At 36.1% G+C, this 13,488-nt stretch overlaps 1 protein-coding gene across 6 annotated transcripts in view; it reads right to left on the bottom strand.

The window, feature by feature from the left end:
• The window catches only part of PIK3C2G (phosphatidylinositol-4-phosphate 3-kinase catalytic subunit type 2 gamma), a 202,604-nt gene that overhangs the window by 141,589 nt on the left and 47,527 nt on the right, over positions 1-13,488 (bottom strand). For all 6 annotated transcript variants that reach the window (XR_004746201.1, XM_035310106.1, XM_035310126.1 and 3 more), the window contains exons 11-12: positions 6,993-7,188; positions 3,152-3,274 (exon numbers count right to left, since the gene is read on the bottom strand). Coding sequence is in view for 5 of the 6 variants with exons in the window: in XM_035310106.1 (XP_035165997.1) it covers positions 3,152-3,274; positions 6,993-7,188 (319 nt within the window). In the remaining variant the exon portion in view is untranslated. The remainder of the gene's footprint in view (positions 1-3,151; positions 3,275-6,992; positions 7,189-13,488) is intronic.

The raw sequence follows: 13,488 nt of genomic DNA, 5'->3' as shown, positions 1-13,488 counted from the left end.
AGCACTCAACACTGAAGAGCTCTGGGGCACTCTGGTCTTTGCCCTGAGAAAGTATAAACAAGATAGACATGCCAAACAAAATATGGGGAAAAAGGAAATCCAAAGCCAAGAAGGTGATGAATGGTAGGCTTAATGTTAATTCCATATTTCATGTCTGTTGGTTTAGCATAAATTACAGAGGATGGAAAAAGAAAGGAGTTGGTGGAATGAGGAGACTAAGAAGAGCCAGTTAAGAAAAAAAAAGTAAGAAAATAATTGAGAGGCCTCAGCCATTTACAAATTAAGTTGATGAGAAGTAGAGGGAGTAATTTTGGACTGTGTACATTATTAACTAAATAGTATCAGCCTGTTCAAACATTACACCAATGTGATACCCATTTTTCAAAGATAACACAGGTTCTAAAGGAAAAAAAATAGACTTCTAAAAAGAACAAACAGACAAAAGACACAAGATGAGGCATCCTCCTTATGGATCAAATGATTCCCACTTTTTCTGAGAACATTCTGTGAAGGACAAAAAATGATAAAAGATATCACCAAAAGATCATGTTCAAATACACACACACAGAAAAAACCCTACCAAGTTCAGACAGTAATAGGTTAAAGCAGTGTAAAACACAAACTAAATACATGAAAATCAGCAAATAAAGCAAGCCTTGTCTTTTATTGAAACACTCTTCCTAGATTTTTAATTATCAAAACACTGCTCTCCATTTTCTTTTGCCTTGTTTAGTCAGTCCTAATCAGGACTCATTTTTAGTTTGCTAGTTTTATTTTTTGGCCTGATTGATCCCTAACTGTTCAGTGAATAGGTGACTTCCTAATGTAATGGAAGCTCTTCTTGGTGACCTTTTACCACATTCATTTTCAATGGCTGTGATCAACTGAAAATAGCATATAGATTAGAATGAAAGTAGCACTTTAACAATTCAGGAGAAGAAATCTTACAATAAAAAAATCATCTCTGTGAATTTCTGAATGTATTCCCTTCTGTTTCAGAAAGTGACTTTAAAGATAAAATATAAGCAAGAGTAAACACAGTTACAGTTTTAGTGATACAGATTTCCTACAATAACAAATGGTGCCACTTGATGACCTATAAAAACCAAGGGTAGTAATACTTACTTCATTAAAATATTCTATTCTTAATCCATTCCAACTCAAATTCTTGCAAAAAGTGCTAATGAGTGTTTATATACATGTATTTATTGTATGAAATACAAACCAGCCTGTTCTTGAGTATGTTTTATCTTATGGTAGTTAGGCACATAACTTCAGTGCTAAAATGACACGACCTCTGCTGTTCCTCCTCTCTGTATGTTTCAGATTATTCTGAATATATAATCTGAATGAGATATATATTATTATATATAATACAATTATAATGATTATTCTGTCAAGTTTGGTGCTGTTTGTTCTTTCTTTTTTTTTGAGAGAGAGAGTTAGCAGCACCAATAGCAAAAACACAATTTCCCATTACACAACTGTGACAAGTATTTCATATTTAATATAAATATGAAAACATAAACACAAACATTTCCTTTCCAGTGCACATTGTCATACAGAAAAGATCTTCTCACCTCACTATCCTGATTAATATTTGGATAAAATTCCAAAGTCACACTGTATTAAACACAACTCAGTACAGCTGTCAGCTCCTTTCTTTATGTGAAAACATTTGATTTTGCTGTTAAGTGCTGTGTGAGTTTTAAAGTAAGAACATGTGCGCTATAAGCACCTGTTTCTGAATAAAATCTGCCCTGTCAAGCAACCAAAATTCTGGTGGATCAAAGACCATGAGGGAAAACTCCAGATGTAAGACTATCAGCTGGTTTAAAACACCCCTTTGCATTTTGGCTAAAAATAGCAGCTCTTTGCAAATCCAGTTCCAGATACAAGCTAAAACATACTAAAATCATGTCATATCTGGCTGCCTAGCTTGTGCTTCTGGATCTCATTAGGTCCAAGAAACCTTCCCTTATGATCTGAGGTTTACAGAAATCTAGGCTAACCATTTCTATGTGGAAAGGTGAAAGGAAACATGGAAAAACCTGCCAGATAGATATACATTTGTGGTTTTATAATTTGGAATTGATTTGATTCAGAATTTGAAAATGATTTTTGAAACTCATGCAACAATAAAAAAAAGGAGAAAGGTGCATTTGTGAACTAATGCTTGTGAACTAATGCATTTGTGAACTAAGTTTCGTACAATTCTAGATCTTGTTTCTGGTGTTAAGAGCCTCTTACAAATATCTATGAAAGAATTTGGTGTGCATACTTAACTGTTTTTCCATTAATCTCTTTGCTGGAATTGCAGACATTTAATATGGATTTTGCAGAAGGAGAGGTTTAAACAGAAGTACTGAAGCTTTCATCTGATTTATTTGTTTTCACAGAAATGGAAGAAGAACAGAGTTCCAGTCATGCCTGAAGAATTTATTTCTATTCTATTGCCTTATATTTTGTTTTATCAGGAGGTTGTGTGTAAGATGCATTCCAGAAAGGAATCAGCCACTTTTTAAAAGCCAGAAATACTCATAAACAATACAGTCCTTCCTCTATGTTTGAATTATATCTGTCCATATGTACCAAAACAAATAACTTGACGAAAAAGAACTTGACTGCACATGGCAGGCAATTGGCAGCCTTTATTCTAAAATTCTAGTCTCTTAATGAAAGGTCCTCATTTTAAAACCAGCCTGATTATCTAAGAATCAACAGCCATGTTCCTTTCTAAACAAAGAATTAAAGAAATGTTACAATAGGTTCTCAAGCTGGACTGCGTATCTATTTAGAGGTGGATCCAAAGTGCAAAGTCCTCACAAGAGAACCAAAATATAGTCTCTTGCATCTCCTTTCAGTTTCAGTATTCTCCCAAAGCCAGCAGTGCTGAACAAAAGCTATTCTCAGACTAGCTGAGTTTAGCTTATTCTCAGACCAGACTTAGCTTAGTGCTATTGCTCTTCCCTTTGGCTATTGCATTCTGTTCCCACTCCAAACTCCCTAAATTTCTCTTAATTCTGTGGGGTTTAATTTGCACAGAAGATACGTAATAACACTGTGGGCCTGTGTTCTGTTTTGTTTTAAATTAACATTCAGTTTGTAAAGTCTTCAGAAAAACATACATCAAACTCAGACCAAAACTTACTTCTCATTCCACTCCGCCAGGAAAAAGAAGGACCTTTTAACTGGTATATTTTTGCAAATCTTCACTTGACATATTGTCTTCCCAGCATAGGTCAGTGAACAGGAAAAAGAAAAAACTTTGTAACTACAAAGAGAAAGAGAAAAGAAGATTAACTGCAGTGTAATATATCCAGCATAGTTTACCGTGGCTAAACTGTTCATAAAGGGCTAACTGTTCATCAGGGCTATCTGTTCATAAACTTGTGAATGTCCATTCTTATGCAGAAAAAGAATAAAAATAAAGAACCTCATTTTAATATTTTATTTTTAAAAATCTACATTTTAATGTTCAGAGTTCAAGAAATGTCTTTGAGACACCTTTGATTCTGGTCCATATTTTTGGCATTAAGTCTAACTTTTTTTCATTATTGCAGTCAATGCAGTTGCATAATTGCATTATTGCAGTTTAGACATAAGTTTTGAAGTGTTTCAACTTGGTCATCATATAACTTCAGTCAGCAAACTGTTTACACTTACTTTTCTCAATCTGCAATAACAACAACAACAACCAAAACAAAAAACACAAAACACCAGGGTAATAATTAAGGGAATCTATACACTTATTACAGCAGAAGCATTAAAGACATCTGTGCTCGTATTTGTCACATACTTATCTGACTGGTTTCACAGTGTAATTCAGGTCTGCATCTACTTGTGGGTTTCATATTCTTATTACTGAAATATTTTCTTTCTTTCTTTCTTTGTCAAAAATGAGAGCAATAGCGTACACTCAACTAATGTTGTTAATTAGTCTTGTAACTTCCAGATCCTCCTAAAATCCTACAAAATTGTCACACTCAGCTTTAGGCCACATGCTGTATAAGAATGATGAACATGGGAAAGAAAACAGAGTCAAATCTGAAGAGCAAGTCTGAAGCATTTGCAGACTAAAGGTGCCTGGCGTTGCCTTATTTACAAGCACTGTTGCTGATCTCTTCCAGAATGTTATAATAATTGTTAGAATTTAAAAAATCTGTAGTATTTATGAGGTATCTATGCAAAGAAAGGAAAAAAAAAAATACCTTACAAGAGTAAGAAATGTTTTTGCTCTTAAATATGGCATCTATCTTCTAGAGTTCAAAGGCTACAAACAATTGGAGTATAGTGAAGAAAATATTATTATTATTATTTTTTACCGTAAACTGATTAAGCTCTGCTGTTTAAATATAATTATTGATACACAATATAGTGATATGTCCCTGATTTATATACCCTAAGACCTAATCCTGGAAAGATTAATCTTTATGCAAGGTTTAAGTTCAGAGTGCACACGCTTCAACACATATGTCTAAAATTGTAAGAGTGTCCAAAGGAAGGTAACAAAGATGGTAAAGGGTCTAGAGGGGAAGACATATGATGAGTGGTTGGAGGACTTGGTTTGGAGAAGAGGAGACTTGGTTTGGAAAAGAGGAGACTGAGGAGAAGCCACATTGTGGTCTACAACTTCATCAAGAGGGGAATGGAGGGGCAGGCACTGAGCTCTGCTCTCTGGTGACAGAGACAGCACCCGAGGGAACAGCATGGAGCTGTGACAGGAGAGGTTCAAGCCGGATATCAGGAAAATGTTCTTCACCAAGAAAGTGGTGGGCACTGGAACAAGCTCCCCAGGGAAGTGGTCACAGCACTGAGCCTGCTGGAATTCAAGAAGCATTTGGACAATGCTCTCAGACGCATGATCTGTTTTCCTTTTTTTTTTTTTTTTTTTGTTGTTGTTGTTTTTGTGTGCATGTGTGTGGTCCTTTGGGGACCCAGGACATGGACACAATGGTCCTTGTGGGTCCCTTCCAACTCAGATATACTCTGATTCTTTGTAGAATGTTTTACCTAGGTATCCTCTCTATAAGTTCAAAGGCATGGTACTCTAGTCTTGTCCCAAAGATCACTTTATATCATCCCAACATAGACAAGAATTTGAATTTTGGGCTATAGAAACAAATGCAGCCAAAGATGATGCTAGCAACATTATGCCATTGGCATCAAATAGGGAATATCTGCTTAGGATCTAAATGAGACAAAAGAACAAACTGATAACAGAAACAAGAAGGAATAAAAATACCATGTTTTGCAACATTATTCTGAAACTGGTAAGGTCCGTACCTGTTTTTTCACGAAGGACATTAAGACTGGAATAAGGAAATTGAGAGCATAAATATAGAAATTCATGAAGTGCCAATCCACAAAAGTGAGCTTGAGAGGAATTTGTTGAGACACTAAAATGATACCATAAAACAAAGGTAGGTCCCCCTCTCTTATCCCAAACAATTAGAAGAAAAGCTGTTTATTGAATACTAGTATGTATGAAGAGACGATGAGAGCCAGATAGAGATGTCTAAATTCTAACATTTATACTGTATATGTTATATTTATGCAAGTATATATATTAAAATAATGTTAAGAACAGCAGCGAGATCATAAAATCTGACCTTCTGGAGAGGGAAAAACAAGTATTGTGACATGGTCAGCATGAAATTATGCAGTACAGAAATAACCATAAGGAATGTGGGTATGAAGTTAGTAAAAGTATCTGAGGAAAGTAGGTGACATGGACTGCAGTCTATGTTAAGAAATTCACATTAGGTACGAATATTGGAAAGACTGGAAAGGGAGATTAAGGTGGAACAGATTCTCATTTTCACATGCTTGAACATAGTGTTCAAGACATCAGTGGCATTTTAGGCCATATGTAATTTCACATTTTTCTGGTAAAACATAAAATGCAAGGGGAATGTTATAACCATCTGCAATATTAGGCTAGTGATTGTAGTTCTCCATTTATTACATTAACTAATGCAAATTCTCTCAGATTTTTATTAAACTGCTAATTACAGCTAATGCTGTATAGTACACTCTTTTGCTCATAGTCTAATGCAAATGATCCCACTGTTTTTTAATCAGTCATTTGGAATTCAAGGTAAAGTGGGATCAAGGGGAAAGTACTAATAAAAACTTGGAGAACAGCATTTTCAGTCATAAAAATAATGTGACCAGACTGTAGTCATCTCCCCTCTGATTTTACTGGAGTGGTAAGAGGAGAACATCAGTTTTACATAGAGTAGAAAAAGCAGTTATTTGAAGAGACAACTAATTTGGAGAAAAAAAAAAAACAAAACAAAACAAAAAAAAAACACCAGTGCTGAACAGAATATTTCAATCAGCTTTTTACTGAAGTTGTGTCCCTTTTTGATCTCCTCTGCTAGGTGGATATACCAGGCATGTTTGTACCCATAAACTGTACTTATTTTAATCAACATCTATAAAGAGGATTGTCAATGCACATACTTTACTGAGTAGTGTGGTTTGAATACACAGTGAACAAAAATTGCTCATAAAGTCTCGTTCAGATTGCGTTTAAGCAAGCACCCTCTGATTAACTTGGTAACCCTTCCAGTTACTTGTGCTGCAAAGGCTGCACAAAGCCCCAAACCAAATTCTCTTAGCACGTGACACACATACTCTCCTCTGTTCCTCTGAGCAAGTCAGTTACAGAAGCACTTGTACAGATACCCATCAAGGTCCACACTCTGACTGCCTGTTACCATCCTTCCATACTGGTCAAGGGCAACCACGTAGGCCATCTCTTTAACTTTCCTTCTATCAATGGGGCCTGGAAACCTCCTACTTAGTCAGCTTACTTTAGTGCTCTTTATGCAAGAAGAGTAGTGGAAATGCACCCACTTAGTTTCTAATGTTAATACAGGAGTATCACCAAAGCAATAGTGGTAAGCTAGCACCTGGGAAAAATATGTGATTGTGAGAGATGAGACAACACCCTTATTGTGAACACTTGCTAGATCTCCTCCTACCTGTTCACCCACACTTCTGGGATGTTATGGGCAGCATAAACTGTAAAGCTGAGCTGAGAATCAAGGCTGATGTCTGCACATGAAGGGCTTTTAGGTATGCTGGCAAGCTGGAAATCTGTTTCAAAGCTGCTGCTGTAAACATGGATGAGACGAGAGATGGCCATAGAGAGCTCAGTCACAGCAGCCTCCATTAATGCTAAGAGGAGAGAGGGAAATAAAAAAGGTTAGCAATAGGTCAGCTGTGATGAAGCATGTTTATCTTAAACCATCAGTTACGGCTTTAAAATGCTTCCTAATAAAATTTAATTAAAATGACATAACCTACCAACTGAAGCCAATTAGCCATCTGTGCTTCTGAAACCAGCCTTAGCTCATTTCTGGTGTATCATTAGCAGTCTTTCATTACAGTGCCTTCAAATTAAGGCATTTTCCAAGTAAGCCTTTTAAACTACAGCAAGTTAGCGTGTGCCTCAGATACATCATTTTAGCCTATTAATTTTTGTGCTGGACGAATTTTTATTATGTAAGCATTTTGTAAGTTATGCAGTAAGTAGTTGCTTATTTCAAGGGAAACAGCAATGCTGCTGTAGAATGGAGAAAAGGCACTGGTTAAATTTTAGGAATATAAAGCTAAATATACATAAAGCAAATATACATAAACAACTCATAAAATATATATAGCATCATCCATAATCAGACACAGTCATGTATTGGTCATAACATTCCACAGACGCTGAAAGATGTATCTACACAGATACATCAAAAGCAGGCTGTCCACTCATTTATATTGTACCTTTATTTATGTTTTTTCCTTTGGCATCAGCTCTGGTCTTTTTCTGCAATTACTGGCTTTTATCCACCTTCCCTCTCTCTGCATTTTTGGAGTAGCTGGGGACTTCCTGATTGCCAGTGTAAATTAAAATCCCCAGCCCTTGCAACCTCCATCAAGTAAAAAGAGCTGGTACAAGCACTCTCATTTCTCAGGTAAGGGACAGTTTGAGGAAGGAAGTGTCATAGCACATTGTATCATTCCAAGATCAGAATGATTTGGCTTCCAGAAGGGTATCCAAAATTCTCCTTCTCCTCCCCTCTATCTCCCAGGTTTCTACACGAACAAGAGCATACACTTACCACCTTTTGCCACAGTTCTCAACATACACCCTACACTTGCCAGGACACTGAACTCAGTAGCCATTTATTCACCATCTATTACCAAAAAAAAATGTCCCAGGAACAGGAAGCCTGACACTTACTTGCATTAGTTTTCAATACTTGGGATAGGAGCAAGTGTCCAGCCCAATAGTAGCTAAAGACAGCATGATTCAGTGAATTTAGCTAGCCCAGTTTCCTACTAGAAATGTCTCCAAACAAAATATCACTGGTCTGGAACTTTATTTCCCTTCTTTGATACCCTTTGGCCTTTAAACTAGAGAATACTCAGAATTATTGAGTCACAAAATGCATGGCAAAAAAGTGCAAAGGAATTATATCAATGTTCATTCTATAATGAAGACATTTAAATTACATAGCAGTGCAGACATATTCAGCTTTGAAATATATAGTTTATATATTAGTGAAATATATAGTGAAATATATATATTTCAACATATAGTGAAGTTTGCTACTGGAAATACTGACACCAAGTTACTGCACACATGAAGGACTGGCTAGAATACCACACCTTGTCTGGTTGTAATCATCTTCCACACACATGAGCAGAATCATTTTAGAGACTAATCAATTAAGAAAACTCAGTCCTTTTACCCTGTTTATATAGTATTTAGTTCTGTGCCTACCACATATTTCTTTTTTTAAATTTATTTATTTACACTCTTTACTATTTTCTCTATTTATCATCATTCTCCATAATTGCTCTGAGTATATCTTTAGCTTTAATGCATTTTTCCATAGGATACCATATTATTCTCAAACCCAGTCCTCTTGATTGTGCGATAAGATGTACACCTTCCAAACTAAATGTTTAATTTGCACTGAATTCTTTTACATTCCAAGGAATTACCTATAGTCATATATACAAAACCTTTTTAAGAGGTCTAGAAAAGAACATCAGTGGATTTTTACCATAGCACAGTATTTACAGTGAGAAAAAACAGCTATTTAGGAGACTCCCTGACTCCAATCTGCTCAAAGAGACAGATAGGTAGAAGTAATGTAATAGCAAAGTCCTTATTTATGCAGGTTGGCCCACTAAAGTCAATGATTGCCAAATACAACCTTTTCAGCATTTTCTGAATAGTGAGGGGCAATGGAGTTTGGAATCCTTATAAAACTTCCAGGTGTTTGCTGAATCATTCCCTTTGGCCCTACACTTTATACAATCTGTATTCTATGCCGTATGGCAATTACTCAATTTTTTTTCAAGAACAAGAGTAAATGTATCATATATCAACGAAGCCACAGAAAGAAGGAAATATTCTTTGCAGAAAGAAAAAAAATCATGTGAAACATACACAGTAGGGTAATGTGTAACATTTTCCCTAAAAGAAAATGTTCACAGGCTAGATGCCTATTTGTGTATCCAAACTCTCCTCCACTGGCCACATTTGCAGATGATTCTATCCAGCTACCTGAGAGACATAACTGAATGCCAGATAGGTAAAAACAAACAAAATCCCCCAAAACGGAGGGAGAAGAGGAAAAACATAAGGAAAATCACATTTTGTTACCTAATTTACTTGTTACATGCTTCATTCTGTCAGTGGTGAGGTGCAAAAGGTTTCCTGTGTGTCAGGGGTCTGCTCGTCCTACAAGAACTATGTGGCTAGATGGGGCAAGGTTAAAAGTCTTCACGTTGTTACAGGCAGTGTCTGTGAGACACACACAAACACCAGTGAAGGAAGATGGGAAATTTTCTTCCTTTTCTGTTTCTCTCTTTCAAAACTCCATCTTTCACCCAAGAATTTGCAGAATCCGTGCCCAACTGCGGAAACTGAGCCAGTTTGGAAGTAGGATCTGGTGGTCACTGCAGACTGGTTCTGTTGCTAAGATAGCGTGAAGGGTGAAGACAGCAATGGAGCAATCATTCTGTCCACCAGCAAAAGGAGATGAATCAAATTTCAGTGTTATTTACCTAATTAATAGGAGATCCAGCATGATTCTTCTCATGAATACAGTTCCTCAAGTGTAAGCAAACGTCCAAGTATGACTTAGTCTGCAACTACAACATTTTTTCCTACATGTGTTTTCTTACTTGTCAGCTCTCAGTTTAAAACCACCCAGTAGTTTTTGTGCCACAGTCAGCCCTTTCCTTCTCCCCTTCCCCCCTGCCCCCACCACCCCCCCCTTCACTCATTAAGCTTGGTGGCAATTAGCTAAATTAGAGACAAACATCTTGGCTAGTCTGTAAGTGTCCATTACTCACAAGAGTTGGTCAGCAGCTTTTCACTGTATTTTTATGAACTGCTAAATAGGATTTGTTACACTGAGACTACACAGCCCATTCATGAAGGCAGAGAGCTTTACTGCTTTTAATGACTAATAAATCTTAGATGAGAAAAGACTATAGCGTTTCGATGTTTTACATAGCAAAGGCTGTAGACGTCCTATAGCAGATCCAAAGTTTTAGGTATGCCAGAATTTATTTTCCAAAAATGAGTCCCATTCATAGTTAATCTCAAAGGGTATGATGAGTATACCACATCAAAAAATGAATTGTGACTGAGATTAATAATCTCACAACTGAAGCCTCAATTTATTGCTGGTATGGATTTATTCAGCACCACCTTCTCACTGCTCCATTGTGGAAATGAGATGAAAATAAGGGAAGAGAATGTTAACGGCAACTGACAGATGTGTTTATTTCTGACACATCCTCCTTGTACTTGAAGTCTGAAGGCATGAATTTCACTCTTGATGAGAAACAGAATAATCCATGCCATCCCTGAAAATGTTAATGAATATACTTGCATGTACTTTCAAGAGATAGTAAGGAATATACTAGCTTATTCCTTATCCAAAAAAAAAAAAAAAAAAAAAAAAAGTATTTTTCTCAGTCCAGTTTTACAATTCACATATGATTTCAGTATCAGACCTTAAAACATAGTAGGCACTTTGCTAGCAGATGACACCAACAATACATATTGAACATGCCCTGTCTGATTTTGTACACATTTTCTCCAGGTAAAACACAACAAGTATCTGGTTGAAAAGAATTTGGATGGAAGGCTAAAGATTCTTGTGTCACCTTAAAGATATTTTGGAGAACTTGATTTTGACATTACTCTTTCCCACTTATTTTAAGAGAAAGGCTCACCCTCAAGATTTAGCTGAGGTTCTAAGCAATGTGAATTAGACCACCATCAGAAGAAAATGAGTAAGAAAAAGGCAAAACATGAAAAGGCTGCAATGCCAAAACTGATCAGCTGAAGTTTCCATTCCATGCACCACTATTTTTGTTGTTGTTGTTATTGTTGTTTCCTCCTGTTAACTGAAGAATCCTGTGAATTATCTTTTGAAAGAAACTTAAAAATCTACTGCTGTCCTAGTACTACTATACAAAATGTTTTTGCAACTTACTTTTTTTTTTTTTTTTTTTTTTTTGAGGTCTGGGGGATTGTAGTTATACAAAAATTCATCTTAGTTAAACAAATCTTGTTAAACAACACCTTGACTTCTTGACTTTCAGGAAAACATATCAGGATGTAACACAGCAACAACTTAAAGAATCATGCTCAAAATTAAAAACAATGCAGGAGAGGCTTACAGAGATGAAATATATTCAATAAAAGCTCTTGACATTTTTCTATGCTCTGAAAACAAAAAGTGATCTTTCCAAAGCAAAATTATAATGGCTTTGTCCCAAGGAAAGAAGGAAGAGTTTTCTATTTAATATAGGAAAACTTTAAAATAAAGCTACCATTCTCCTCCTTCCTCCTTTTATTTTTTATTTTTTTAATTTATCTGATAAATATTTTTATAACCAGATCTAGAGGTAACTATCAAATCCAAAGTTCAATCAGTGAATCTTTACACCCTCAAATGTAATGACAGCTTCATTTCATTAAATATATTATCATCAAGGCATCTGTTTTCTACATTCACTCAAAAAGCAGTTCTGACAGAAAAGACTGTTGGATTCAATATCTCCAGTTCATGGTGCATATTGGACTTTACAGGATGGATCCCAGAGAACTACGGATCAAGTTCCAAAAGCAGCTTATCATGTCTGATCCGGTGAAATCCTTGCCTGAAGTAACAAGGCTGTAGACAGTGTATAAACATTCATTCATCAGCTTTTGAGAAAGGCACACCAAGTGAATTTTATACCAGCATGCAGCCTTTTTCATACTCTAGATTGCAGTGAACCACAATGTTAAATCTCTATTAACTTGAATAATCTTATTCTTTATTTTATGGGAAAACTATATACTGCAGAAAGTTGATAATATACTGCAGAAAGTTGATAATGTCTCATATTTAAGGAAAAGAAACCACATTGAGCACTCCAACATTAATATGATTTTCTGAGGACTTCATACAGGGAACAGAACATGATCCATAGATGTAGCATGGATGAGTACTGCTCTGTTCACAGCAATGGAATAATTTGGTCTACAGGGACAACACTGTTAATAGAACCAGTTATTGCAACACTAAATCAAGGCTTAAGATTTTAAATGTACTCTTTGACCTGCATAGTCCATGGTGAATGACTAACATTAAACCTCTGTTAATCTTTTATTAAAGAGAAAAAAGAAAGCAGTTTCTAAACAAATTATTAAGTAAAGCTTTCACTTTGATATTAATTTATATCCTTTTCTCTTTTGTGGGCGTGAGAAGCTATAATGGAGAGAAGCAAAACACCATTTGGCAATCTTTTATGATACTCGAGGTAATAACTATCACTTGGGGGAAGAAGGAAAACAGCAAAATATATTAGCTGAAGTAACTGATTGCTCCTGCTGTTTGAGTTTGCTTAGGCTGAGTTTGTTTTCTTGAAGATAAGCATGAACACAGAAAAGAAACAGAAAAGAACAGCACAAATGGGAAATGTAGCCTGTCCCCTCAACTGTCAGTGCTGACTTCATTTGCAATTGTGCTGCAAGAGACATGCTTTTTCACTTCCCTTAGGTCTGGAAATCTTACCTGCCCGAGGTTAAGATGGTGATTTTACTTTACTTTTGGGTCACAGGCTTGCAAATTTTTGCATGCATGCCATTTAGCCAGCTAAGTATAATGAAGTAAAAAGAGGGTGGGGAGCCAATGAGGTAGAAAAAGGAAACAGGTGGTTTCAGCTGGAATGTAGTTCTTACCTTCCAAGTGATTTTTACTTCTAGCCTCAGCAGGTGAAAATACCATTTGAATTCCTCTCAGGCTCAGTATCCCCAGGATGGGAGACCCCATAGAATTATCATAAAGGTAAGCACTGAGGTAATTGTGACTGAAGAAAATTCTTGATCCCAAAAAGAACAGGTGTGTGGAATGCTTTTATCCACATCCTGGACATGAGGTCTAGGTTCCAGTAGATCAATTTCGG

The sequence above is a fragment of the Oxyura jamaicensis genome, chromosome 1 (assembly GCF_011077185.1).
Source record: "Oxyura jamaicensis isolate SHBP4307 breed ruddy duck chromosome 1, BPBGC_Ojam_1.0, whole genome shotgun sequence".
NCBI lineage: Eukaryota > Metazoa > Chordata > Aves > Anseriformes > Anatidae > Oxyura > Oxyura jamaicensis.
This window is presented reverse-complemented; position numbering and strand designations above follow the sequence as displayed.